This window comes from Amphibalanus amphitrite, unplaced genomic scaffold (genome assembly GCF_019059575.1).
Source record: "Amphibalanus amphitrite isolate SeventyFive unplaced genomic scaffold, NRLGWU_Aamphi_draft 001165F_arrow, whole genome shotgun sequence".
NCBI lineage: Eukaryota > Metazoa > Arthropoda > Thecostraca > Balanomorpha > Balanidae > Amphibalanus > Amphibalanus amphitrite.
Genome location: NW_024882659.1, coordinates 115,229 through 143,159, shown reverse-complemented (window position 1 = coordinate 143,159; position 27,931 = coordinate 115,229). Strand labels below are relative to the sequence as shown.

At 51.6% G+C, this 27,931-nt stretch overlaps 1 protein-coding gene across 24 annotated transcripts in view; it reads right to left on the bottom strand.

Moving 5' to 3' along the window:
- Positions 1–411: 411 nt before the first annotated feature.
- Positions 412–27,931, bottom strand: part of LOC122370749 (MIF4G domain-containing protein-like) — a 37,596-nt gene continuing 10,076 nt past the window's right edge. For 2 of the 24 annotated variants that reach the window (XM_043346631.1, XM_043346625.1), the window contains 8 exons: positions 6,347–6,425; positions 5,701–5,942; positions 5,341–5,409; positions 2,858–3,283; positions 2,273–2,395; positions 1,742–1,870; positions 1,233–1,379; positions 412–937 (listed from right to left, as the gene is read on the bottom strand). In XM_043346631.1, the coding sequence (XP_043202566.1) occupies positions 860–937; positions 1,233–1,379; positions 1,742–1,870; positions 2,273–2,395; positions 2,858–3,283; positions 5,341–5,409; positions 5,701–5,942; positions 6,347–6,425 (1,293 nt within the window). In that variant the 3' untranslated portion in view covers positions 412–859. Of the gene's footprint in view, positions 938–1,232; positions 1,380–1,741; positions 1,871–2,272; positions 2,396–2,857; positions 3,284–5,322; positions 5,410–5,700; positions 5,943–6,346; positions 6,426–25,250; positions 25,402–26,477; positions 26,574–27,931 lie in introns of those variants that run through there. The other 22 variants (XM_043346630.1, XM_043346637.1, XM_043346620.1 and 19 more) reach the window with 21 other exon arrangements.

Below are 27,931 nucleotides of genomic sequence, written 5' to 3'. Positions count from 1 at the left end.
TAATGGTGGTATGTACAATTTAGATGGCAACCTATATTTCAAGCTTGGTGTTTATGTGAGCACTAAAATGGCAGGTTGAGGCGCAGCAGACGGCTATCAGGCAGTTGAGCGCACCAGTCTGTAATTGTTGGGAGGCCTCTTATCATAGACCGCTAAGCCGGTAAGCCGCAAGACTCGGCTGCTTTCCAGTCCTGACAGATGCAGGCGACCTCTATCGGCAGATTAGCCGATCTTCCTGTTGGCCGACGACCAAACTACAACTATGGCTGTGCTACAAGCTCTAGGGCCGGAAGCAGTATCGACCGCCGTTCATCCGCATCTTTTTCTAGCCTCCTCGCACTGTCGACGTTAGACTATCAGGCCAGCGCCGTTCTAGGCATTCTTACACTTCAACCAGAAAACAGCGTGCCATTCGTCAGAAACAGTGTATTTCCAACAGACTAGAGTCGCGTCCCGCGCGGTCGACAGTTCCCTGCGCCACATTACCCGCCAGTGCGCCGAGAACGCCACCGCCGCGCCATAGACGCCAGCCAACCGCTGGCGCTCGTATCATCAATCAACCACTCGTCATAAATACAGTAATTCAACTTGCAACAGAGCGAACGAATCGCAACAGATCTCTGACCGGCGGCCGCCTGGGCACGGCGCCACCGGGCCACCAAACAACCAGCAACACCTCCCTCCGTGACTCCCTCAGTCGAGAGCGTCACTCACGTTCGCGCGGGGAGAGAGAGAACGGCTCAGAACAACAGAACAGCACGGCGCGTCACTGAGCGACCCGGGCGCGGCCGGCGGCCGGCGGAGGTCGCAGTCGTCCCGCCGGCCGCCGCCACGCCGCGGGTCGGACGGACGCGTCGCATCACTTGGCGGACATGGGGTAGTAGTACATGACGGTGTTGGCCGGCAGCTGCCAGCGCGCCGCCTGCAGCTCCACCAGCTGAGGGCAGGGGAGAGAAAATCAGTCAGCGTCGGGGACATGGTGTTCGAATGCATGATCACCATAAACATCGGTGTTCGGCTAATCGCCTGCTGCATCCGCTCACCTACAGTTTTCCTGATGGTTTTGCCTTCGGTGGCTGTCTGTTGCCTTTTCTATTTCGTATAGGAGGTTTTCACCTCGATTATGTCAAGTTCTTGGATCTCTGTCGCCACGAGTTTCTCTAGTCAGGTCAAGTACGCTTTACTGACTTAGGCCATGTTTCCCTTTCAAACCTTACTCCTGTGTTACTGACCTGCAGGAGCGTTTTGCTGACTGCCGAGATGAGCGAACAGTTGATGAGCGCGTCGCGCACGGCGGCCATGATCCGCTCCAGCTGCGCCGGAGACTCCTGCTCCAGGTCGCGGCCGATCGACGTCAGGATCAGGAACACGCACTCGGTCTGGTGGGCAGGGGACGCGGGCAGCGTCAGTCAGGAGCGGTATGGAGCTTCGGAAGGGTAGACGGGGCAGGCGGAACATATTTGGTGCTACACACCACGGCCGGGGCCAATCTCACAGGGCCGTCCAGCGAATTCAGGACACGACATAATACTTGCTGGGGTTCGTTTAGTTGAACAAAACTCTACGGACCTCTGTAAATGCGCTCCATGCCATGGCCATGCCGAGACAGGCGGGCTGGGCTGACCATGCCGTGGCCAATTGCACTGACGTGGCTAACCAGCTGTTTCTGACACTGACCTCTGCCAGACTGAATGTAGACACACACAGTGTCACCTGACAGCTATAATATGGCATGACTGACCTCTGCCAGACTGTTGACACTGGGCGCGCGCAGTGTCACCTGACAGCTCTCAGCCAGCAGCTCGAGCAGAATCTGGACGGCGGAGCCGGCACGCGGCCGGGAGCCCGTGGCCACCTGGCGCCTCTTCAGCTGTAGACACATGCAGGAAGACGTGTTACAGCACAGTTTAGGCAAGCAGATACATGCTACGATTCAACCAAAGACCATGACGTATCAGCAGGAAAGTGGGAGAGGCCGTAGCTGTAGTGATATGCGTAAAAAATTATATCGTGCAAAGACACGGCTGAAACGAACTGCTGTCCGGTGAAAGTAACAAAGTAAGCTGTTACAAAGTGAGGATTTCACACTACGAGTAACTACGAGTACATATAGGGAATTAGCAGGTGATATCGAACCGCAGGGCCCTCTCAACTCACGTATTTGGTAAATCATAGTGCCAGATACACCAATCAATAGACTTTTGTCCCTCACAGTAACCCACCAACACTTGGGCCCAAACTTTTATCAAGCAATGACTATACGGTCACTAACCAGTGCGTAGAGTTCGTTGACGAATGTGATGAAGGCGATCCATCGCGGCGAGGCCGGTACGAAGCCGTTGCCGAACGTGCTCTGGTGGGGCCGCAGCAGCCGGTCGCGCTGCTGGTACCACTCCTGGAGGTAAGGAACAGATGGAGAGGAGGTCAAGACGGGGGTCAGGGAAGGATGAGCGGGGATCACACGGTAGAATATGCGTCCTACAGAATGCGTACTGATTGCTGTACTTTTTATCGACATAATATAGTTTGGGCGCAAAATGACCTTAGCAGTCGGCGCTCCCTAAAGCCCCAATTAACAAACAACAACAAACAAGACATAATATACTTGTGGAAGGCTGACACGTTGTGTCGCTTTGGCTGAATCTTGAGCAGTAAAGCCTACTAAGCCAGTGAGCCTTCCGAGCCAGACTGTTATTAGTGATATTGGCAGCCGGATAGTACAACTGAATGAGTTGAACAGGACACAAGGAAACAGCCATGGCGAAGTTGGGAGTTCTGAGAAAACAGACACTTGCTGAAGCCCGTTTCAGCCCCATCATCAAGACACACTGACAGCCGCCCCACCATCCGTACCTACCTGGCACGTGTTGAGCAGCGTCTCGAGGAAGGTCTCGGTGCGCTCCCTCTCGATAATAGCCAGACAGAGTCGCGCCGCCGGCTCCCCGTACCGGGCGGCCTCCACCAGCCGCGTGAACACGTGCCGCACCAGGTCCATCGTCTGGCGGCCGGTCAGCCGGCCCGGCTCCTGCACCGCCTGCGCCAGCAGCGCCTGCACGTCGGGGCTGAAGTGGCCGAGCGCGGCCGCCGCGCCGGCCACCGGCTCGGGCCGGCCGGCCGGCGCCGGCAGCAGCTCGGCGCCCAGGCTGCGCGAGCGCTTCAGGCCGCCCGGCACCGGCGGCACGGTGACGGCCGCAGCGGCCGGCTCGGCCGTTCGTTTGTCGTGGTTCGTCGCGTCGTCGCTGGGGGCGGGAGCGTCGCCGGCGCCGCCCGAACGGAACGTCACCTGGCGGAGAGTGGGTGGTGGTGACACCTAATGGCGGGCCACAGAACTGGTAGATCGACCGTCGATCACTAGGACCGGGGACTGTGAACAATCATTTTGTCCGGGAAAAACTGAAGTGTCGTGGGTTAGAATTATGCCTTTATGCATGTTTTATGAAGCTATAACCGCAAAAATACATGTCTTCCTAACCATTCAAACAGAGAGCTAAATCTTTTCCGTCGACTGGCAGCCATCGCCCACTATAGCAACTACTAGTTCCCGAATCCGCCGCAAGTGGCGCTGCAGGTCCCGATCCCAATTTAGCCCACCCGGTCTGGCATCAGAGGAGGGTGAGTGATGGGCCGTCCCGTCGGCCGGGGCAGGCCATGGCACCGTACCAGCTTAAGGCATGTCCGGTAGGCAGCGGGGAATACAGATACACATGGCGAGCCGGGGGTAGAGAGAGACATCTTCGGAAAAAAAAACTCCGAGAACCGTCCGATAACAGCTACAATGAGAGCAAAATAGCATAATCATATCTTCTAATAAACTTGAAAGTAGTGGCCATAGTAAAGTGAGTTCATTACGGCCATCGGCACTTAACCTAGCACACAAGATGATACTGTGCCTCTTAGAACAGTCTAGTTGAACAGTCTAGTAGATTCCAAGCACATTTGGTGGATCAGCTGGCGGTCGTCCAGCCTCCACGGCTCCGAGGACCCCACCCGCTCAGCACAAAGTTCTCCCGTTGGGAGCGGTTTGGTGGTTTGTATACAGGTACGGTTCGGGGCAGCTGTGGTAGGGGGTGACCTACACAAACACTGGGGTGGCCTGACCTTCCAGGTTTGTATACAGCAGTAGCTCGGGCTCTGGGGGGGGGGGGGAGGGAGGGTGAGGCCCCCGGCGGTAGGGCACGGGGTACGGCCGTTTGGCAGCTAGCTGAAAGCTACGATGACGTCATTGGGAAAGGAGGGCCCAGCTCAAACGAGCCATGTGCCGTTTTACGGAGGCCCAGCTAAGACAAAGCACAGTCATCACAAGGCTTGACTTTTTAACCCTGGCAGTGACGGAGTGCCAGGCAGTTTTCAAGGGATATAAGCATGGTTTTCTGGCATACTCAATGAATACTCGTGATCAGAGTGAACCGAAGGGACGACCCCTCGGGATGGCCCCAGCGTTGACAGTACGGACCAATGAGATAACATCTGTCCTGGCCTGACGCCAACTATACCCGAGTGGGAACAGCACACACATACCATCCGGACCGGGGACATTACTGTCGGCGGTTATCGCCCTGTAGGTCACAATCTGACTGGACCAGATTATACTCCATTACTTTATCGAGGCTGCATGGCTAATTTATATTCACAACCCACTCCACTCAATAGGATTCTACAAACAACGATCTCAAAACAACCAAAGGGCTAATTAATTCCACACGCGTGCATGCAAACCAAACACACAATGTTGATCTCATCAAGCTGCCATTCCTCCCCTCGACTGGCGTCGAACGTCATTCCAATGCTGACATGATTGAGTCGAATCATCCAGAGGACTCGAAATACATCTAGAGTGACCATGAGGTGCCGAGAGACTTCTCATCTCCTAAGGCTTGTTTATGGGCGGGTAGTGGCAAGCCGAGCTAACGTCGGGGAAGGAGACAGATCGAATAAAAGAGAAGCTCCACTGTCTAAAGGGAGCCGACGCTAGTGACCAGAATCTTACACTCTACACTCTACAGCCGCGAACAATGTATGTACGGCATCTCGCAACCAGCCTTCTGATGTAGTACGGCTGTCCATTTTAGGACGGATAAACTGGTGTTAGTGGAATTACTACACTCAGCACTCATGGAAGCCCTAGTGTTGTTACTGCAAGCTGCATTGTCTGTCTCAGAATGACGTCAAATATGAAGCGGCATGCACATTCAGCCACTTCGAAATCACAAGGAAGCAAACCAACTGCCAATCACGAATGGGACTTCAACAAATACAACTCGTCAATGCCAGTAACCCTGCACACCATGCAGGGTTAGTAAAGGGTCACACGTTTTAACGCACTGAGCTTCGGCCGCTGACCTTGAAGATTCGTCCGTCCTTGGAGCTCTTTGAGCGCACCAGGGAGCCCGGAACGATCGCCTTATTGCTCTACAGAGGCGGCGGGGCGGCCGGGCGGCGTCAGGAAGACCCGCAGAGTAGGGGGCAAGTCCAACACTTCGAAGCGAGTGAAAGGATACGAGTAGAAATATGTACCTAAATATCGCACCTAACAGACTACCATCTACCACATTTCTTCCATTACACGCCAACTCACTCAACCCTCTCTAACAGAGAGGGTTGACCTCTCTAACAGAGAGGGTTGAGTGAGTAGAGAGTCTCTATCTCTTCCTTCTTCCTCCTCATTCTCTCCCTCTATCCCAACCTCCTCCCCTCCCTCACCTTCAGCGATCGGGCGTCTTTGGAGCTCTTGGAGCGCAGCAGGGGCGGCGGCTGCTTGGAGGGCGAGCCGCCGCCGTCGCCGCCGCCGGCCGCAGCGCTCACCGGCTGAAACTCCTTGGCGTTGATGTTGAGCGGAGCCGGGGCGGCCGTCGGGGCGGCGGCGGCGGCCAGCGCCGCCTCCGGTGAGCCGTTGAAGCCGTTCACGGCCGGGCAGGCCGCCACGAAGCCGGGGGATCGCATCGCTGGGGTGAGAAACACGTGTTAGACGGGATCGGCGCTGAGTGGAAGGGACACGGCTAGAAATGAGCAAAGAGAAATGAGACCCATATGGTCAGCTAGACTAATAGCATAAGTTCTTGGTCATGGTAGGCTACCGTCAGTTTGGAATCTGGGTTTGGGTTTGATGAGTCATTGGCACTTCGCAAAACTCGTGTCGGCTCACGCACGTTTCGTAAGCATTCAGTCACGTATGACAAAACGCTTGTTTTCCAGTAGAAACTGAACCCTGAAGGTCGCGCGGATTACAACTTCGAACGCACATCAGGATAAACACAGCCATAACCATTGGCCAACAAGTCCAACATTTCCTCCCTTTACCGTGTACCCTTTGCCAAGTGAGGGTAGAGAAGAGAGGTCGGTGACTCACTGGGAGGTCGGTAGAGCTCCATGGCCGGCTTGCCCCTCATGGCTGGCATCCCGCTGCGTCGTCTCGGGTCGCGGCCACCCTGTGAACACACAGAGGTCACAGGTCAATACGGGTCGGGTCAGGTCGGGTTAGACTGTCAGCACATCAGCAGCGGGAGCATTACAAAACACGTCTGCTGGTAGGTAGCAATGGTTGATAACTTATCGCATTACGGCTCTCTCCAGGCAGTCGATTGCTCAAGTAACAACCGCAACAAATGAGGACAACAACAACATTTTTACACACCCGCATCGCCGCGTATTATAGAGCAACACATTGAAGAACTGCCACCGCGCAGCCCTAGCACCCTCGCCGAGCCAGCCAGAGGTAGCCCCACCGTCTCAGAGCGGTCGGGGGTTTAGCGTAGCACCGATAAACAGACCCAGCCATCCTGTTTATTCCGTCAGCTGGCTCCCACCGCCACAGAAGCTACCGTTACGACCGCCACCGATATACACGTTACACCACGCATCAACAGGAAACGGGCCGCGCAGCTGGCGACACGGCCAACAATAACGGAAATGGTAGTGGGACAAAAATAGGAAAGGGAATCTGGAATGATAAGATTGAACATAAGCTCAGAATCGCGTTTGAAATGGCACGAACAAGCAAAACTTTGGTCATACCAATAATAAATGTCTCATTTATAGTTATCAATGCATCATTAGCGCTTATATGTTTCACACACGAATAAAGCCACAAAACCATCTGTCACCAATCAGAGAGGATACACCTATCGCCTGCGAGAGGGAAGCGCCGATGAAAGTATAATTTCCCCACTCCCAGGACGCCCGTTTGCGGCATGCGCTGTCTCAATCCCAACGTCTGATAAACAGACACATATACCTAACGCACGTGTCCCTCCGTATTCCCTCGTCGCTGCATACAAAGTTCGGTAGTTTCGTGACGACTCTAACAATGTTCGTGACGGCTCTCAGTCGGGCGACTTTCCCAACACCATGTCGCGCCGTAAAGTCAGCGGCATCGCGCTGGGAAACTAATCAGAAAACAGCAGACAGTGTCGTCACGGCGCTATCGCTGTCCCTCACTGCCGTGAAATCGCACAAAAAACACGACACCCTGCCAGTGGCCACCGACACCGACACCGCCCTGGGTGTTGCGAGTATACGGTCTGTAGAATTGGCGGGGATAGTCTCAGGAGACTGCAAGAGCCAACAGCAAAAGAAAACAGCCGCCTCAGCCAGGGCAAATTGAATCAGGGTGACCACTCGAGGGTGGATGGCAAAAGTTAGGGTCTCCAGACCCAAGCACCGCGTGAAGAACACCTAGAGTGAGCAGGTAACAACCGAGACCAACTGGAGTCAGCTTTGTAACACCTACTGAGCCGAAGGAGCATGCATATGTAGGGGCGGACTGAAATCAAATATGACCATATTGGGCTGAGCAGGACCCAATGGGACAAGCCGGGAATTTGGATCATGGCCCCGGAAATGGACCAACAGCGCAGCGCCTCTCTCTCTCTCTCTCTCTCTCTCTCTCTCTCTCTCTCTCTCTCTCTCTCTCTCTCTCGCCGATCTCCCACATCCTGTTTATGGCCTCTCCATCACTCCACCTGGCATTGGAAGTCGGCGTGTCTGGTCCGAGTCGACCGGGACAAACTAATGGCTTCCTGCTTCTCAAGATTTCAGTTCAGGCACAGCGTAGCGCTGGGAAACTTTGTGCAACAGAGGCGATCGCACGCCGTGTTGAAAGTAGACAATCACCAATATGACCACAAAATAGATAGATTCACACATTGAAGCCAGTCAGAACAACTATCTTCATGGCTGTTTCATTATATTCATACCTCTGCGGTCAGGGCACCATATCGCCATTAGCTTACCGTTATCATCACCATTCGCAATACTCCGAGGCTAGATCTGCAAACGATAGTTACGTCACCGTTACCATGTAATACTTGGCCCGCATCACACACCACCACGGCCGCGGGTACACTCGTACCCGTCACAGCGGCGACCCCAAACAGCAGACGGGGAGGCGGGCGGCGCGGGTCTGTGTCGGCACGGGTCTGTGTCGGCCTTTCACTAGCGTCAACGACCGACCGGCCGCGGTCAGGAGAAACGGCGGCCGGCGCCGGCGGCGGGTCACCGGCCCGGAGCCACACAGCTCTGTGAGCGGAGACTGGCGTCACAGAGCTCCGAGCTGGCGTCATAGGGCTCCTAGCTGGCGCCAGAGCTCTGAGCTGCGTCATGCAGCTCCGATATGGCGTCAAAGAGCTCCAAAGTGGCGTCAAACAGCACCGAGCTAACGTCATATCGATCCTATCGCTATCGTCATACATGTACAGATCCGAGCCGGCGCCACACGGAGCCGGAGTCATACAGCTCCGAGCTTCCATTCACACAGCCCCGAGGCCCGAGATGGCGTCATACATCTCCGAGCTTCCAGTCACACGCCGGAGCTGGGGTTCGATGAACTACTCATGGTGTAACGAGAAACTGAGACAAGGTTCGTATCTTGACCTCAGCCTTTGTCTCAGGCTTTGTCAACGATTAAATCATGAAAATGGTGCATTCCAACACCATGAACGAGACAATGACAGTCCCGCTTAAAAAGTATCGGCCTAACAGCGAGACAACAAAGAATGGCATCAGAACAAGAGGCGATTTTATGGGACGCCTGAGAGTCTCGAAGCTAAAGATGAGCCGAATTCTCGTCCATCGGTCTTGGTGCTTGTTGAGTGACAGAAAAGGAATGGACTACTTGTAACAAGCGCATCAAAATCGCTTTTAATGAGAAGAAAAGACCAGCAGAAACTCCAAAGGCATGAAACACAGAATTCATCGGGTTCCACATTATTACTCTGACCGGCAATGATAGCAACATTCAGGCTCTTCAAAGTTTTTCAATCCATCTGGCTTAAACCAAAGACATCTTTTCCGCTCGTTTTTAATGGCATCTCTGAGCCATCTCCAACGCAAAACTCGCTTCACCAACAACTGCAAGATCCTGGGCTGACAACTCACCAAGCCAGAGCGACGGTAACCACGGAGCTCCAAGGAATGCCGAGTCTTGATGAGCTCCGACTGCAACAGACCAGTGCGATATGGCGACACCAGGACCGCCTGCCACCGACTGACCGACACGCCCATCAAACTATCACTGAGCCATCCAACTCAATGTTTCGCTCCATAGATGTGGTCTCATCGGAGCCAGCCTGGAGCTGCCACTTCAGCTCGAAAGCAGGGCGGTGAAGCTGTGTAGCACACCGCAACGAGCCGCAGTGGTGGCCGTTCCGGCCGTGGTGGCCGGAACGGGTTTTATTACCCGTTCCCGATGACCAAGTCACCAGAGGTGCTATTTTACAATGAGAGAGCCAGCACCGCAGCGTTTCCACATCGAAGGAGAAACCCGCCAATAAGGCGTGTTTGCAGGCCAATTTTCACCGGAAGTCGTGCCGACGCCATTCTGGCACATTCTCTGGGTAATTTGACTACAGTCGTCCGTCAACTTCAACCAACCGTGACATACCGAGCCAAGCTATCGAGCCAAGTTGACACAAGACGTCTACCCATGCCAAGCGCCCAAGTCAGAATGCCAAGAACGAAACCAAGTAGCTTCTCCTTCCCACTTCAACCATGACCATTCGCAAGCAAGGTCGTTCGCTAGCTCAACCCGTCGTAACCACTAAATAGAATACCATGAAGGGCAAGTGCACACGCCAGTCGCAGGACATTGACAGCAACGGATGATGAATTCATGACAGTTGCGATAGGCCGTGCACATAGCGTGTCGGAATTCGCCCGATCGGGAACAGTGGTGCTGTTTGAAGCGCTGCTGCATTTAGCCACCACTTAGCACACATGGCACGTTTTTCAGTTATGCCTTCTACTTCTGACTTCTGGCAGAAGGAAGTCGGACCGTGGAGGGTGGCTGGCCAATCAACATGTCATGTGGCTGCAGCGCTACCAACAGATCAATCAGGCTACGCCCGAGTAACGGACCGTCATCTACACCCGTCATCTCACCACAAAACTAAAGTGAAAATCATCTGCTGTGACCTCCAAGACCCCAGCGAGTTCGGCCTTGACCGCGGCCGGGGTCGGTTGTGCCGCGCGGCGCTCCCGGGGTGCGGTGCCGGAGAGGTGGGCTCTGTTTGTGGTGGCGACTGTTAGCGAGAGGACAGAGTGAAGAGAGTGGGAGAGAGGGCTGCGCTTTTCTCCCCTTATATGCTGGAAGTTAAGCATGGGGAAAAAGAGAAAAGCTGGTTCACCGCTGCAGTCTGCTCAGCCTGCTCAGCCTACGGACGGCGCAGCTCCTGTGGACATGAGTGAGATGTGTGCCGAACTAAAAAAGTGTATAGCAAATGAGAATGCTAAGGCAGTGAAAGAAATCAGGGAATCAAATGAAAGGAGAGTGGCGGCTGTGGAACAATCCTTGTCGTTTGCGCTGGACTCACTGTCAGCAGTGGCGGCGCGACAGCAAAATGCTGACGACGACATAGTGGAACTTAGACGAGAGACTGCTGATTTGAAACGGAGGCTTCAGCTGTTGGAAATGCAAGAGGATCGAGTTCAACAGGAAACAAGGTTGGTCAATCTGTTGTTCTCTGGATCAGCTTTGCAAAGTGAAAATGCTGTTGGAAACGCTGTGGACTGTATAATCGCCTTAGTCAAGCGATTCATGAACTATGTCATAGACAGAAGTCAAGTTAAAACGGCTTTCCGATTGAAAAATGGAAAGGTCATGATGCAGTTCACGACAGCGGCGTCGGGTTCTGATAGAGATTTTCTGTTTCGGTCCAAAGCAAGACTGAAAGGGACGGGGCTATATATAGCAGAGTCCCTGACGCCGAGGAGACAGGCCATGTTTACTGAACTCCTGAGACTGAAGAGAGAGAAAGTCATCTTTTCAGTTTTTACACAATCAGGAAATATACTGGTGTGTAAAAACCACAACTCTGCGCCGATACGCGTAGCTGATCCGGACACCGTGCGCCAGCTGTCTGGCATCAGCGCCGGAGGCCATCGGCCGCCGCAGAGGCGTGCCGAGGAGCCCATCGCGGGGCGACCGTACGGCCGCTCCGATGGTCCGGGAGCCGGTGGCCACGGGCCGCAGAGGAGTGCCCAGGAGACCGGCGAGAGACAGCTACTGGGCCGCGGCGCGGTGCCGGGCGGTGACAGTGATGGGTCGCAGAGGCGCTCTCAGGTGTCCGGAGCCGAGCGGCTGCCGGGCCGCGCCGCCGAACCGGCAATTGTGGACAGTGACGGATGCGGGATACAGCGACTAGTATCCGAGAACGACAGTTCAGTTTCTATGAGTGGCGGTTCGTCCCAGCGCGCGATGAGGCAAGTGGCAGCTGAGGGCGACAGCGGCGCGTCCCCTGTTTGGAGAGGAACCTCTTCTGGCAGGAGTGGAACCCAAGACGGGAACCCAGCAGTGATGTCCCGAGATTGTGACGACAGTACGACAGGTAACAGAGTGGATAGTTCAATGGAGGCGGAGCAGTTGTCTCTAGCTCCCGGCGGAGCCCCTGCCGTCTCAGGACCGGGCGACGATGACCCGCTGGCAGCTGTGATGCTGAGCTCGCCTCTGCAGTTGCCTCTGGGCTCGACCTGTCAGCCTACTTCGGTCAATATGGGTGAGAGTGTGGGGGAGGGGGCAGAAAGGAACAGTGGCGCCATCAGCCCTCCTACTGTCCTGTCACCTGGCGGGAAGGGAGAGAAGCAAACGGTGCCCAAGAGACCTATGGGGGACACTAGTGAGCGATGTGACATGTCAAAGAATAGTAACATGGTGAGGGAAAGGGTGGAAGAGGAGGGGGGAGAAAAACAAACGTCTTCAACGAAGGTCAGTCAGATCACTGCAGAGCCTGATCGCGCGACGCCCAGCGAATCGCCTTCTCGTAGGGTTAATGGCTGCAGAAGCCGCTCTTGTGGTTCCAGGGATATACGTACATACTTCTAAATCTGTGGTAGTTAGAAAAAGGTACAGAAAAGGAAAGTTGATGAATTGTAATGTTATAAGAGACCCAATGTGTGAAGGTGAGATTGCCTGTAAGTCTGTATCGTTCATTGTTAAGTGGTATATGTTGCTGGTGTCAGTGCTCGGTGTCCTTACATCTGCACCGTTGAGTGGCAGGGAAGAACTCATCAGTGGTTGCCTATGCCTATATCTCAGTTTCGATGATGGTAGGATTAATGAGAGATTATGGAACTGGGAAACGAATGCGAGTGGCAGTTACAGAATGACTGTATTTTTGTTACATGCTTTAGTTAACCGTTCATTAATGGCCCTAAAATGCAATATCAAGCACTTCTCTTCGTTATTCGAATGCAATGGTGTGAACCTGTGCCTATCAACATCTCAGCAAGAGATAAGGTTGATAGGTTTAAAGGCTGAAACCAATGTCTAAAAAGCAAATTGACTTAGAAGTAGTCACCAGTAACGTAAGAGGTCTCAGCGATCACGCAAAAAGAAAAGACGTTTTCGATTTTTTGAGGAAACATTCTGCGGACGTGATATGTCTGCAAGAAATGCATGTGTCACCTGGGAAAGAGCATTTATACCGAAATCAATGGGGTGGTCGAGCATGGTTTTCTGCATATACTTCTACTGCGCGTGGGGTTGGAATTTTAATTCAAAATAAAACAAATTGTAAAGTAATTGATGCATATTCAAACAATAAAGGCACTTTGATATCAGTAACAATTGAAGTTAACGACGCCAAGGTGAAGATAGTTAACATTTATGGACCTTCAGAAAGGGATGACTCAACTTTCTTTAATGAGCTGTTTGAGTTAATAGATACAAATAACCAAGATCATTTATTGATATGTGGAGATTGGAATTTAACTTTAAATCCAGAACTTGATACTTACAATTATAGTGAGAGGGATAGACGGGTCAATTCTCGTAAATTAATAGAAAATAAATGTGCTGAACTTGAACTACATGATGTGTGGCGGAAAGTCAATGGAAACAAAAAGCAATACACTTGGAGGAGAAGCAACCCGCTAAAATGCGCTAGGCTCGATTTTTTCCTTGTATCAGAGCCAGTTTTAAACAAAACAGTTGAATGCAGCATTCTCCCAGCGTATAGGTCTGACCATTCTCGTGTGTCACTGGGTTTGAAATTCAGTTCTGAGGCTCGAGGTAGAGGTTTTTGGAAATTAAATTGCTCCCTCCTAATGGACATGGAGTACTTGAACATGGTTAAAAGAGTAATACAAGACACAGTCGATAGCTATGCATGCCTTGTTTATTCTGAACCTTACGTTAAAGACATTGAAGAACGAAATCGGATACAGTTCACAATTAGTGATGGCCTTTTCCTGGAAACTCTACTGATGACCATCAGATCAAAAACCATAACTTTCTCCATTAGAAAGAAAAGATTAAGAACAGAAAGGGAAAGGGCCCTGTTAAATGAGCTACAATATTTAGAATCTCTGCCTCAGCCATCAGCAAGAGACAATGAGCTGATAGGAGAGAAGCAGGCCGAACTCCAGGAATTAAGAAAGCCTGAAAACGAGGGTAGAATAATTCGGTCTAGAGTGAAGTGGTATGAAGAGGGGGAGAAAAGTTCGTCAAGCTATTTTCTAAGACTAGAAAAGCGAAATTATGAATGCAAGGTAATACCTAGTCTTAAGATAGGTGAGGAAGTTGTGTACCAGTCGGATGAAATTATTTCGGCGCTAGAGCAGCATTACCAGGAACTCTTTAAGCAAAACACGGGCTACTCAAGGGATAGCATGACTGACTATTTACAAAGCGTTCCGCTGCCGAGACTATCGGATGCGCAATCTAGAATGTTAGAAAAGGACCTGACGATTAATGAAATAGGAGAGACTTTGATGGGGTTGAAAAACAACAGAACTCCAGGATCAGATGGTTTCCCTTACGAGTTTTTCAAGATTTTTTGGCGTGAGTTAAAATATTTTGTGCTTAGATCACTAAATGAAGGTATAAAAACGGGAAAGCTAACAATCACTCAGAGGGAAGGTATTATAACCTTAGTACCCAAGCCCACAAAGGAACGAAACTTGATCTCTAGTTGGAGACCTATAACTCTATTGAATTCAACGTATAAGATTCTTTCAGCAACAATTGCTAATAGGTTAAAAAAGGTATTAAACACAATAATACACCCAGATCAAACAGCATTTTTAAAAAATAGGTTTATAGGGGAGAATACAAGGATAGTTTATGACATTTTGAGAGACACTCATCGCAGAGAGGAAAGGGGACTTTTACTGTCAGTGGATTTTAAAACTGCGTTTGACGTGATGAGCTGGCAATTTATCGAGCAATGCCTGAACAAATTCAATTTTGGGAAAAAATTCATAGACATGTTCTTGTGTTTGCATAACGATATCTTCTCACGCCTGATATATAATGGACATGCATCAAAAGGGGTGATACGGCTAGAAAGGGGATGTAGACAGGGCGATCCGATATCGTGCTATTTTTTTATTATAGGAGCGGAAGTGTTAGCCGCGAAAATAAGGCAGAACAAAGACATTACAGGAATCGTGACAAATAGTTCACACGTTAAGATAGTCCAATACGCGGACGATACGACATTCTTCCTCGATGGTTCGGAGAAAAGCCTAAGGGCTGTTTTCGGAGAGCTGGGATGGTATGCAAAATTTTCAGGATTACATCCTAACGTATCCAAGTCAAACGCCATGTGGCTAGGAAATATGGCCTTCTCAGACACGACAATCTGTCAAGATATTGCTCTGAACTGGGGAACAAGAATTAAACTGTTAGGAATAGTGTTTACGCCTTTCTGTTCAAACATAGTAGAACAAAATCTTACGTTGAAGAGAGATGCAATTCTTAGGATTATTGGAATGTGGCAAACCAGAAATCTTTCACTGATGGGCAAGATCACTATCTTTAAAACTCTGCTATTATCTCAAATCACGCACGTATTATACTCTCTTCCGAATCCGAGTGGCGACCTTATAGGTCAGCTAAATAAAATATTTTTCACGTTTGTATGGGGTTCTAAAAGAAATCCACTTAAGAGAGCGAGACTTTGCCAAACTGTTGAAAAAGGTGGCTTAGGCATGATTGATCTCAGCAGCTATATAATGTCTTTGAAGCTAGTTTGGATTAGGAGACTAGTTTCGGAAAAAAATGGAACATGGCATTCGCTTGTGCCGGAAGATATAAAGAAAGAATTCGTTTGGGATTATGGAGTCAGAGCATTAAAGCAAGTTGTGGATAAAGTCGAGAACCCCTTCTGGAAGGATGTATTATCGGCTTGGATGATCTTCACAAAAGCATTTCATATAATGGAAGAACAAATACACTGTGAAAACATTTTCCTCTCGGACTTTACTAAATTTAAAACAAAGGAATATGAAAGTTGGAAGAGAAAAGGTATACGACGTATTGGTGATCTTTTTGAAGGTCATAAATTAATGACATGGAGAAGATTTAAGGAGTTTTACCGCATCAATTGCAACTTTCTAGAGTACGTCGGACTAATACATAGTCTGCCAAGGCATCTACAGAAGAATCAGCCTGAAGTGTGGAAGTATGAACAGCCTTCAATATCAGCACGAATAAGGTATATTTTGAATAATAAGGCGTTCACTATTTTTTTTGCTGAAAGTTTGATGCAGAATAACGGGGGTAAGAAGGATATCAACAGAATAAAAAGTAAGTGGATACGAGATATGAATCATTACGAGCAGTTCTCGGTACTGTCAGTAAAGCGTTGCGTTGTATCAACGAAATATGTAAGTTTTCAATATAGATTAGTGATGCGCGTGCTTACGACAAATACATTCTTGAGTTTGATAAACATAAAGGAAAATGACAAATGCTCCTTTTGTGGCATTGAAGCGGAATCATTGATTCATCTATTTCTCAATTGCGAACATGTAGTAAGCTTTTGGAATAAAATATCGGAGAGCCTACAAAGGATTGGTATGAGCGAGATATCAAAGAAACAAAAAATTTTTGGCGACAACGATAATTTACTTATTACCCATATCACTACCTTGGCAAAATATTATATTTATCAATGTAAATGGGGCGAAACAAAGCCTAGTTGTGTTCAGTTCATGAACCGTTTGAAACAAGATATGGAAACTGAGCATTACATTGCTAAAAAGAATAACAAGGAGGAGTGTTTCCATAAGAAATGGGCTATGATGAGACCTTTGCAAAGGTAAAAGTGACTAATGAACATGAATCAGCCACCGCTCCTATGACCCATCCGGGCCAACCCGGGACCGGTCTCTTCGACTGGGGCCGGTCGGCCGGCCGGGCGTGCGGGGCGCCGGCCCTACAAGTCGACGGCTCGCACGCCCGGCCGGTGGATAGGGGGAGCCGCCCACGATACCGTTCGCCGGGCGGCTCGGGCGGTGGCTGATGGCCCTTGTGGGACTGTGTAAAATATGGATGTGAGCGGACTGTTTGAGTGTTCTATTTGTCAAGTGGCTATGTTAATAAACGTCTGAAAAAAAAGACCCCAGCTAAAAGACTGAATAGTCTGCCCCTTCGGTGACCAGTAACTGGGTAGAACAAAGATTGACTTCTAGAAGTGAACCAAACCTTAAACTGCGATCAAATTGGCATTCCGAAGGACGCCCGACACAGGTGTGCCGCAAGGGCGGGGCACAGGACCAAATCACAACACCCAGTCGACAGGCCGATACCAGACATGGCCTAACATGGAGTGGCGTGGGCTACAGATGAGACATAACACGGATGACCTCGCTGAAAGCGCTACCGCACGCCCATGGAAATGAGTCTGATGAAGAACAATCAGTGCCAGCACGCCGGTGGAGGCCAAAGGGCGGAGGGGTGGTTTTCATTGACACAAAGTGTCACGCCCATCATGGAAGCCGACGCCCACTCTCTATGGTGACACCAGCACGGGCGTCACCATCCTGCCACCACCACTATCACCATCACCATCACAATCACCGTCACCAGCACCACTGCAACGGTCACCAACAGCTCGACGTCACCAAAGCGTCAGTAGTTAGCCAAGGGTACCACTAAAAACAGTGCCCGTAATTACGACTGGGAAACAATAACAATAAGAAAGCCACCGACACCGAATATGCGACGGACGAGAGAGCTTCGAGAGAGCTGTCGAAGCCGCGGCGACACGGTTGAAGAATTTCTTGTTCCTGCGGCGGTCTATGGTGAGCAGACGTGCAGCCACACGAAGCCAGCGACAGTCATCCATAGTCAACGTGCAGCGTTAGCGATCAGCGATGCTTTTGTGGAGGAGAGTAACGGAGTGTATAACAGCAACAGCAGCGCATGTCTCCCTGTAACGCTGCCGTTGACACGAGTCTCCTGCAGCGTGACTCAGGGCGGGAGCGTCGTTAGTCGAGTTCGACACACCGCCCACCGGGCTGCCACCGACAGGGTGTAATGCACGACCCACAGGTCAGGGGTGAGAGCAAAGGTCAGCGGCAGCAACAAAGTGACAAAGGTAAAAAGTGACCGGAATATACACCCGGTACAATGTACAGCCGCTGTCTCGCTTCTTTCAACATCATAATTGCTGACAATGCCATCTGTTCTGCACCTGGATTTTTCCAATACGTCTGAATGCTAGGCTATATGTGTAATGGAAACCATAATGAAAACAGATGCCATAAAGATCGTCCAACAATTTGTGATGGACACACTCCCAGAGCAAGGGTCCACTCAGCAGTTTATCCCAATAAAGAAGCAACTGGTTCAGCAATATCAAGAACACCATCACGAACAACTAAGCCGGCCTTTCCCAAAGTCCATTTATGACTTTCTTCGTCACATCATTTCTCTCCTCGGCTGGTCAGGCTGTAATGAAACGTCCACCACAGGGTTTGAGTTGGTCGGAGAGCGTAAAAACGGGTCTGGCCAACACCACAGAGAGGAGAAAGGCCCGAACGACGGGCACCAGAAGAAAGTGAGAGGAGACCGAGATACGGGATGGCACGTGACATTGGAGAGAGAAGATGGGACGAGGGACGAATATAAAATGAATGCCAGAATGTCTTGTTACGTCATGTACACAGTACCCACGGTAGTTCCTTATAGAGAGATTGCTAGATCAAACAGCTCGTCACGCTGGAAAGAATACGAGAAGATCAGTTTCAAGTGACACGGCCAATTGCAGCCGACGCGACCTCACAAATATATTCAGTAGTTCGAAGCATCTAATTGCAATACCAGCCCACAGCTAATTAGCTAATTGCTTTCACAGCACGTCACAAGTCAGTTGCCGCCCCTGACACCGTTTCCTGCGCCTCTGCACAACATGAGTCACCGTGCAACGGGCCATCATTCCGCCCATCTGAGCTGGGGCGCCGCGCTGTATGCATCTGCACGCCCCCCCCCCCCCTGCCTTCGAGCCAGTCAGCACAGGCCAGAAGTGCCCGGTCAGCTGAGTTGAGTCGAGGCGAGGGAGCAGCGGAGGGGGGAGGAGAAGTGAGCGACCTTGGCCACCCATTGCCGAAGCTGTCAGCCTGTCAGCTGACAGGCCCGCCGACCCAGTGCAGTGCTGTGTCAGAGGGAACGGACACCGTCCGGTCGCTAATGCCGTGACCTGGGATCTGGCATGTCAACACGTGACTCAGATGACTGTCGGACTGCAGTCAATGCCAGTGGTCATGGTCACGAGTCGCAGCTAGGGGAGGCGCTGTGCATTACGGAGGTGGCAAGCACTAAAGCGGTGCAGTGCCGATAAAAGGTATGCCGACTGCCGGTATGTCGACGTGCCATTGATCTCAATGGCAAGATCATATGATTTTTGCTCTCGCTAGCTGCACAGCCAACTATATGTGGCTTGTATAAATTAATCACACAAATTATTAAAAGGATCTCACAGCTCAAAACCACCGGCTACGATGATCAGTGATCACCTGCCCAACCATGAGAAACCTACCCATACACAACCCAGCGTCACTTTGGCTCCGGTACTAATCCATCCCACACCACTCACCCTCGCTCTCCCTCCTATCCTTCCTTTCCCCCATCGGACCTCATCCCGTCCCTCGTGATGTGATCAGCGTGTTCAGCGGCGCGACGGAGACGCCTCCGGCTGACTCAGCTCGATACCGCCCCAGGGCGGGGGCGGGGGCGGGGGCGGGGGCGGGGGCGGGGGCGGCTGGCACCGCGGCGGGGCGCCGATACGAGCTACAGCGCCGATTTCGACCTCAATGGGCGCCGCTGGAACCCGGAGCCGAGCTGTCTGCTGACGATCGGCCCAGGTCAAAGGTCACTGAGACCAACAGATGGGTAGGGTAGGATCCTATAAGTTTCATTCAATAAATTTCTCAAATATTACCTATCTTAAATCCCGCACAGTAGACCGTGAATCGCTACAGGAGCCAACTGCGAATCTGACCAGCGGCCTCGCCTGGGGCGGTTGGAGCCGCCTCTTCCAGCGCAACGCCGGAGCCGTGAAAGGCGAGAATCTGTCGTCTGAGTAATACAACAGAGAAAGCGCCACCGTGCGTGGGAAGGAGGAGAGATGATGGATGCTGAGACATGGACCTCTGTAAACCGGTAGGTATACTAAGATTGAATGAGATTATGAATTCCGTGACCCTATGCTTTTCAAACCCTCTCACTCTCTAGACTATCTCTCTCCACCTCCCACCACCATCGCCAGTCCATCAACCTCGTCAGTCCTTCACAGTCATCCCGTCACGGTCCCAACGTACCACCGCCACCCATCACCACCGCTCCCGTCACATCCGTTACACCGTCACGGAGCCGAGCGGAGGGCTGAGTCCCATCATCAGTCGCCCACCAGACAGTGCCGCTATGAGAGACAGACGGTTACCGGGCGGGAATCGTACACAATTTGTCATGGTCGGGTCGGTTGGGGACGTCGGGTCGGCGCTCCGCCCACCGGCTGATAAGTCTGAGCTGATGGGGATATTTGGGAGCGACTGAAGACGTTTTCATGGGTTTTGAGGAAGGTGATGCACATTCTTGATTGGAAATAGCTCAGTCAGTAGCTAAGAAATGATTGAAGCTCGTTCATGTCCGGCTGATGGAGCACCAGTTGTAACATGGTGACATTCACTTTGATGGCTGATTTTATGAGCTGGCGAGCTCATAAGCATAAATCAATACGATCATTGATTTTTCATGCATTTGGCTTCAAAGTGGAGCATATAGAAACAGCAGCAGCAGCGTTCGACCTCACTCCCTACTTCAGACTTTGAAGAAAGATGCTAAACCACCAGACAAATGGTTCTGCATCTTCCCAAACACATTCTGACCAAAGACCGTTCATTGGTCTCGTCCAGACGACGGCAATGGTCTCGGTAACGAAACAGCGCTTTCCTCGGCGGTCCATCGGCACTCAAATCCCCAGCGGTGACTTTTAGTGATTCTCATGGGAGCGATGTAAACTAGTGTCGGCCACAAATAAACCCACTTGGACACAATCGCTCGCACGTTCCACATCTATACAGGGATTCCGATCCATTCAGCAGGTTTAAAGGTAGTGTGCCAGCTTTCTTGGACCGTATGGAGTTGATGGCCCAGATAAGGAGAACCGGATTTTTAGAACTTATCCATACCTTCAAAACTCATGGAAACGTCTTAAATTCTTCAAATTTTGAGTACCCCAGTGCGAAATTCGCCCCGACGGGTTGTCGGTCGTACCCCAACCACATTTCACACCACTATGAACAATAAATGCACACACTGAAATCGCTATTACCGATATGCTCATCCAATCAAGTTTCGATAAACCCGTTCATCATCATCTCCTGCGGTTTCGAACACGCCTGTTAGGTGGCTTCTGATGCTCGTCGAGGTCGGAATTTCCAAATACGCGTGGTGCGTCGGGCCGCGCGCTCTGACTTCGGCCAAGAAAAATGCGTCAGCTGATCATTGTCATTTCTGCCACTTGCGTGTGGTGAAATGGGGTCATAACTTATAAGACGGCTTTTTCATATCAATTATTTTACATAAAATCATATTTCAAACCATAAATAATGTTCGACAGCCAAATAAAAGAAACAATACCAATACGGGCTTACAGTTTAAGGCTCGACATTGTGTTGTCTACGATTAGACAGCTGATAACTCATTCCCGTACGTCGTATGGTCGTAACACTATAATGACCTTTGCTTATTGTCACAAGTGCGCCGCATTCGCGATTGTTGCCCGACGCCTGTTTGCAGGTGAGCCCACTACAGTTGTTATAGGTACATATCTAAAAACCGAAAAACTTTTAGGCGAAAAAGGCACTATTCCAGGCCCATTTTTGATTTTTTTTTGCGATATTAGGTAAAAACAGAAGCTTCTTATCCTAGGAAAAATAAAATGGGAAATCTTTCAAAGGTGGCACACTACCTTTAAAGCTCGCTTCCAGGGTTGTAAACCTAAAAACAATCCCGTATAGCTCACATTGTAAACTAAGCTTAACGGTTATCGTGTGGTAATCGGAACGTCACGGTTCGTGGGCACGGAAGCCAAACCAATTAGCTCCCAGCCCACGATCGTCCCAAAACTGGACACTTCAATTCTTCCAGGGAGGCAAATCAGCAAGCTAAACAGCAAGGGGTCCGCCCACCATTTTGACCAGCCTACACCAGAAGCCAGGATGTGCGGCGCTCTCCGGTTCCTCTCCTGCCAAACCAGCGCCATACCTGGCTCAATGCAGATGAGGTCAGACTCTCACCATGCTCTACTCTGACCCCAAAGGGGCCCTTACTTGGAATCTTCATCGAGTACCTATCTATTCTCCCGTCATTCCAAATATCCAGCAACTCCTTAGGACACCAACCCAGAGCTCTCTATAACCTTCCACATGAACCACCCCAGCCATGTCCCTCACCCGACCGGCCACGGTCTGGCCGTCTGCCCGGCGGTGAGACAGGTTCAGGAGGCCCAGGCAGGAGGCCCACGCGCCACAGACCGGTCCGTGAACCCAGTGACGGGCTGCCACACGGTGACGCAGTTGGCAGCTCACGGAGAACGACCGGGCGTGGCCGACGTGCCGCCTGCAGCCCCGAGCGGCATTAGCGGCATAAGCGGCAGAGACCGGTTGATGCTGATGACATCATGAACGAGTCACATTTGATAAAAATATCTGTAGGGCCGGCATCATCTGGATAGAAATCAGCCGTTCTCTCATGTGTCCATGTAAGGGTTGGTCAAATAAGATTTTAAATACTTGCCATGGCCGTACCAACTCACGAGCCTTTTTAGGCTTTCCATCCGGTCGGCAGCTACCGCCCACTTCTCTTTCTTGAACTCCCTTTCATGATCATCCGCCGTTCTGTCCCGTAATGAGACACTTCCCCTCCCCACGACACCCTACAGGTGCTCACAGCTGGCCTAACTCCCGACCTCCGCCCCTAGTCGGCTGGGTGTGGTGACACTCCGCCGCACCTGGGACAACCCACAGGCCACACACCAGCTGCTTATCAGCGACCCGTCGCGCGCGGAAGACGGACTCAAGCCGCTCTACAGTTGAAAATCATGCCGAGTAAGTGGCGGTAAAATGATGTCCCAAGGGTGTGTGATGGTACGAAAGTAGATCGTGGAAGATTCAAGTGCAACAGGTGTTCATGTTACTGGATTCATTTCATGGCGCCGCTCGAATTTATGTGGGGAGAGCAGGAGAGGCCGACAGTTTCATTCATTCATTCATCCATCCATTCATTCATTTACCCGGGAAATTGACACAGCGTTTCTCGGCAGCACCGCACCAGCTCAGGTCAACAGTAACACAGCCCGCCAGATAATACACGAGGCGCATCCAGCCTGCATGCGATCTGGAACGCTTCAGTGGAGCAAAACACAACCACCGAGCCAAACCAGCCAGACCGGGACCAGTCTAACCACCAGACTTCCAACCAGTCAGCATCGTGGCTCGCCAGTAACCAGACATCGCATTGACCGTCCAATGACCTCGCATGTCACTGCCACCAGCTCATGCATTATTCCCGGCCAAGCCCTCACGTCTCCGTCACGTCATCTGAGCTCACCGCAAGGGCTGGGGAAGCTCGCACATTCTGACAGAGAGGCGACAATAACAGACGGGCCGACACACGGCCCTGGCACGCGGCGGCCGACCGGCGGCGTCTTACTTTCACCGACCAGCGGGCGGGGCCGGCGCCGGAAGCCCTGAGGCGGCTGGATTAGCGCCGCAGCTTACCGCTGTAGCTCGGACTTGTAACTCAATGCTTCAACATCCAACAATTATCCGACCTCTACAACAGTCTACACACCTAAGTCTAACTTGTCGATTCTTATGTCACACACTCACCCCAGCTCAGCACCATGGCTCATGAGCTTTGAAATGCTGCTCATCACCTCCCCAGAGCTCACCACAGCTCACCAATCACCAAAACGCTCCCACAGCGACCTCATGGCAGAGATAAACTGTCGTCTATCGCCGCGCAACGCCTGTCGCCACGGCTGGGAGACGACCGCGCTCGCTCGCCAGCCATGGCAAAGATTCGCTCTTGGCAGCCGCCCAAAGCGCCGCCGGGCCCGTCTCCGAGTCTTAGACAGTTTAGGCTCTGGGGAGGGAAGCAAACACCACAAGCCCTACCGCGGTCGTGGATTATCACAGAATCAGCTGGGATTCGAATCCGCCCTAACCCGGCGACTTCTCGGGTCAGCTGGGGACACAGTCTGGCATGGAGCCACCCAGCTGACGTTTCGCCAGCCGGGGTCGACCTTTCCCTGTCCCCAGAGCTGGGAAGGGAGGGAGGGGGCGTCACGCGACCCGGCCTGGCGACATGAGAGCACGCCGGCCGGACCGTCAGACGGACGGTCAGACTGGATGTCGCTGACCGGCCACTGACCCAGAGGTCAAGGACGGGACAGCGCCCAACAGCTGATAGATGAATATAAACAAATGCAGGCCCCACGACAATCACACTCGGTGAGATTGGAACATCTTAGAGAACCGACATATCCCCGCAGAGCGTCACAGAGCGTCAACTTTAGTCTGCTCCCAGTTGGATGATAAATGAAGCTGTGAAGATAAGCCCGCTTTACGGCCGCAATTCGGTAACAACTTGGAATATGGTGACAGGTAGAGCGACGGCAGCCCGACAGCATACGACAGGTAGGCGGGAGAGCGAACTGTCGAACCAAGCCGACGACTGATTGATACTGACTGAGCTGATTGACTGACTTACTGACTGACAGTACGACAAACAGACAAGCTGACTTGACTGACTTACTGACAGACTGACAGCCTGACTTGACTTGACTGAATGACCGCCAGTGGCGAAAGCCGACCGCCGGCAGCCGATTAGTATGACTGAAGCCCTCCGCCCCGCCCAGTCAGGCGCGCTGCGGTAGCGGCTCCGCCCAGAAGCCGCCCACTCGACCCGGTTTTAGCGTTCAGCCGAAGGCGAATTGGTGGACTCATGAACTGACTGGCCGCGCGGTCAGCAGCGGTCACTGGGTCATCCCGGGTCACACGGTGGTTATAAGTGACCCAGCAGGTCAACTGAGGTCACGTTAGGTCATGGCACCGGCAGGAGAAGGGTGCACAAGTTGTGACTCATCGGTGGAAGGTGCTAAAGTAGAATCGATTGTGCTTTATGACAGGATAACGAGTTTATAAAACGAATACTGCACGTCCTCAGTGAGTCAGAGCAGGGGTGGGTGTAAAACAGCCCCTTTAAACCTGCGCCTCATGACTGACCACTCTCCTGAAACCGCGTAGTCGGCGAATGTTTACTTTTGACTCAAAGCAGTCAATTCGCGCCACACCCCGATCGATTCACCAACCAGAACATCTGGTTTACCCGGCCAACATCAAAGTTCCAATCCAACCCAGACCAGCAGGTGAAACGGGCAGATGTATGTCAGTGGACGGCCTGCCCCGCCCCCAAACGGACCCAGTGTTACCCTCTGTCATCTCAGCTGCCTGATGTAAGCACCCACCTGTGGCAGTTCTCCACACAGCATCCCGCGCCGGTCGGCTCTCTCACAGCTCACCCACTCACTCACTCACTCACACCGCCCCAGCTGAGCTCACCGGCCGCTCTGAGCTGCCCCGCCCTCCCCGCTCGCCGCCCGCCGTCGAATGCCGACCGGCGGCGGCGGCGGCGGCGGCGGCGGCGGCGGCGGCGGCGGACCGACGAGATCCGCCCGGGTGCTGGGCGAACCCGCCCACCGACCCGCCGGCACCGTCACAGCCCGAGTCAGAGTCAGAGTCATTGTCAGCGGCACAGTCACAGCCAGTCAGCAAACGTGACGCCATGCAAATGAGTGATGGCAGCGGATAAATATGGAAAGTGAGAACAATAACAAAAATACAAGCATCACAATTGTAGAAACACCAAGGATACAGTACCACGAGAAGAACGCGGAAGAAAACAAGTGCGTAAAGCAATGCTATTTGTCAGACATTTACCTAATGGCGAGGGCGGGGAGCGTGTTAATGGCTCGCCGGCGGTGTACCTCGGCAGATACGACCAAGGAATGTTGATGAATTGCGACGTGACAGGTGGGACTCCTCTGTACTTCATTAGTCTAATTAAGGACGGACCAAACCGTGTTCGCCAGGTGAAGACGATGGGCTCGACACGTCAACGATCAAACATAAAGTTTTGCCAAACTGACATTTTCGATGTGTGAACAAGCCAGATCGGAACTCACAAAAAAAAATGAACTCACAATAAACCGGGCGATAAAAATGTAAACAACATATAATCTCCATTTCCTAGCCTCCGTGGACTATACAGTCTATTGAAGAATAGTAAAAGCTAAATAGATCTAAAAAAAGCAGTGCCCCAGATAAAAGTGAAACCAATCGCGTGTATCTTGTCACCGTCACGGAATGCGAATACGCACGTGCGTACGTGACACGAATGTCACGCTCCAGTAACCGTGAATGTTTCACTACCACCTGTTCCATCTGCTAATTATAGAAAAAAAGGAAACCAACTCCACGGGATACCTCAAATAGCACTTATGCCCCTGCCCACTATAGATGAAAAAGAAAACGGTTGATTCGAAATATGTCGCAGCTGCAAACTACATGGCATGATCAGCCAAGCATTCGTTTGTACTTACGAAAATCACGTCCATTGCAGCTATGACGAGAAAAGAAGAACGATTAAAACCATGACAACATACCAAAGGTAGCGAAGTGGGTGATATACTGACCATCAGCATGTATTCGTATTCCAGTTCCTCCCAGTAGAGCGCCTCCTCCAGATCCCAGTCTATGTAGGGGCTGTACAGGGCGGCGCGCCCGAACGGCTGAGGGATACAGTAGGATACAGTGTTGGATACGGATAGGGATCGGATAGGATGGGAATGGAATGGAAGGGATGGGATGCGGTGGGATGGGATGGGAGTGATGGGATAGGACGGGATGACAATAAAACTGCTTGGGAAGCAATAACACTGTTAGAATGGTACTAAACATGACGGCATAGGAAAGAAAAGTGTAATACAGGACAGAGGACACGACAAAGGGTAGACCGGCGCAGGTAATAGGACAAATGACATAACAGGAGATAATAAGATATTGGATAGGAAAGAGGAGACCTGGCACGGATAAAAAATGTCGTCTCTGCATTTAACACCAGCATGTTGTTCTCAATAAACGTCAATGTTAGAACTTGTTCTCTCAATGTCAGAACTTCTCAATAAATAAGTTCTGACAAAAAGTTAGGCGTAATTATCAGCCAAAATACAGTATCACGTTAAAAACAAAAATGTTGGGCGATGCAAAAATGTGAGACAGTAACAAACACGATGTTTACAATTTACTAGGATGGCGACCGAATTCCGATCCACCTCACCTTGAAAGTGCAGCGGTGGTGTGAGCAAGTTGGATATCTTACCTTATTGACGATTACTTGCCGGGCAATGTCAATGCCTACAGCTCTGTAACGTAAAAGCATTCTACACAAAAGAAAAGGCCGTAATGAGCCACGTTTACGAGCTAATAGTGTGCAGTGTGGTTTACAAGCCAGGCATCCCCCACAAAAAGCGTCACATAAGCCCCGGTCGATCTGCATCAAGCTCATTCCCAAGCCGGTCCCAATAATTCACATCCGATATAACCAAGCTGCTGCTCGTCGGCCCGCTCGTTCATAATCGCTGCCGTCACGACCAAGTCATTTTTCCCAATGCCCGTCACCCGACACCAAACGATCACCATTGTGGTGCAGTTCACAGCCATTCACCCCAGTTCACCAATAGGCCGATCACCAGGCCACTCTAAGTTCCAACCGTCACCACCACCACCAATTCCATCACCAATCACCACCGTTGTCCCACCAAGCACCCCGTCTCCTTGCACACATGCCGTGCAGGTCCCACAAACCACACACACAGCTCTGACCTCAGGTCACAGTCTCCGTTTCTATCTCTACCCTCCGTCCGCGGCGCCTCGCCCGGCCGGCGGACAGGACGGAACGTGCAGGGTGACTGCCGATGTTGGAGCGAGTGCCGGTTGACCCACTGCGGGGTGGTTCTGTAACAGGACGACAGGCCGCGAGCCCGGCAGGCGATTAGTGGGCGGCTACGTGGGGGGGGGGGGGGAGGGCACAAACTGACAGGCATTACGTGAGTGAGCACCGCTAGTGTGCTAGGGTAGTTTATGATGA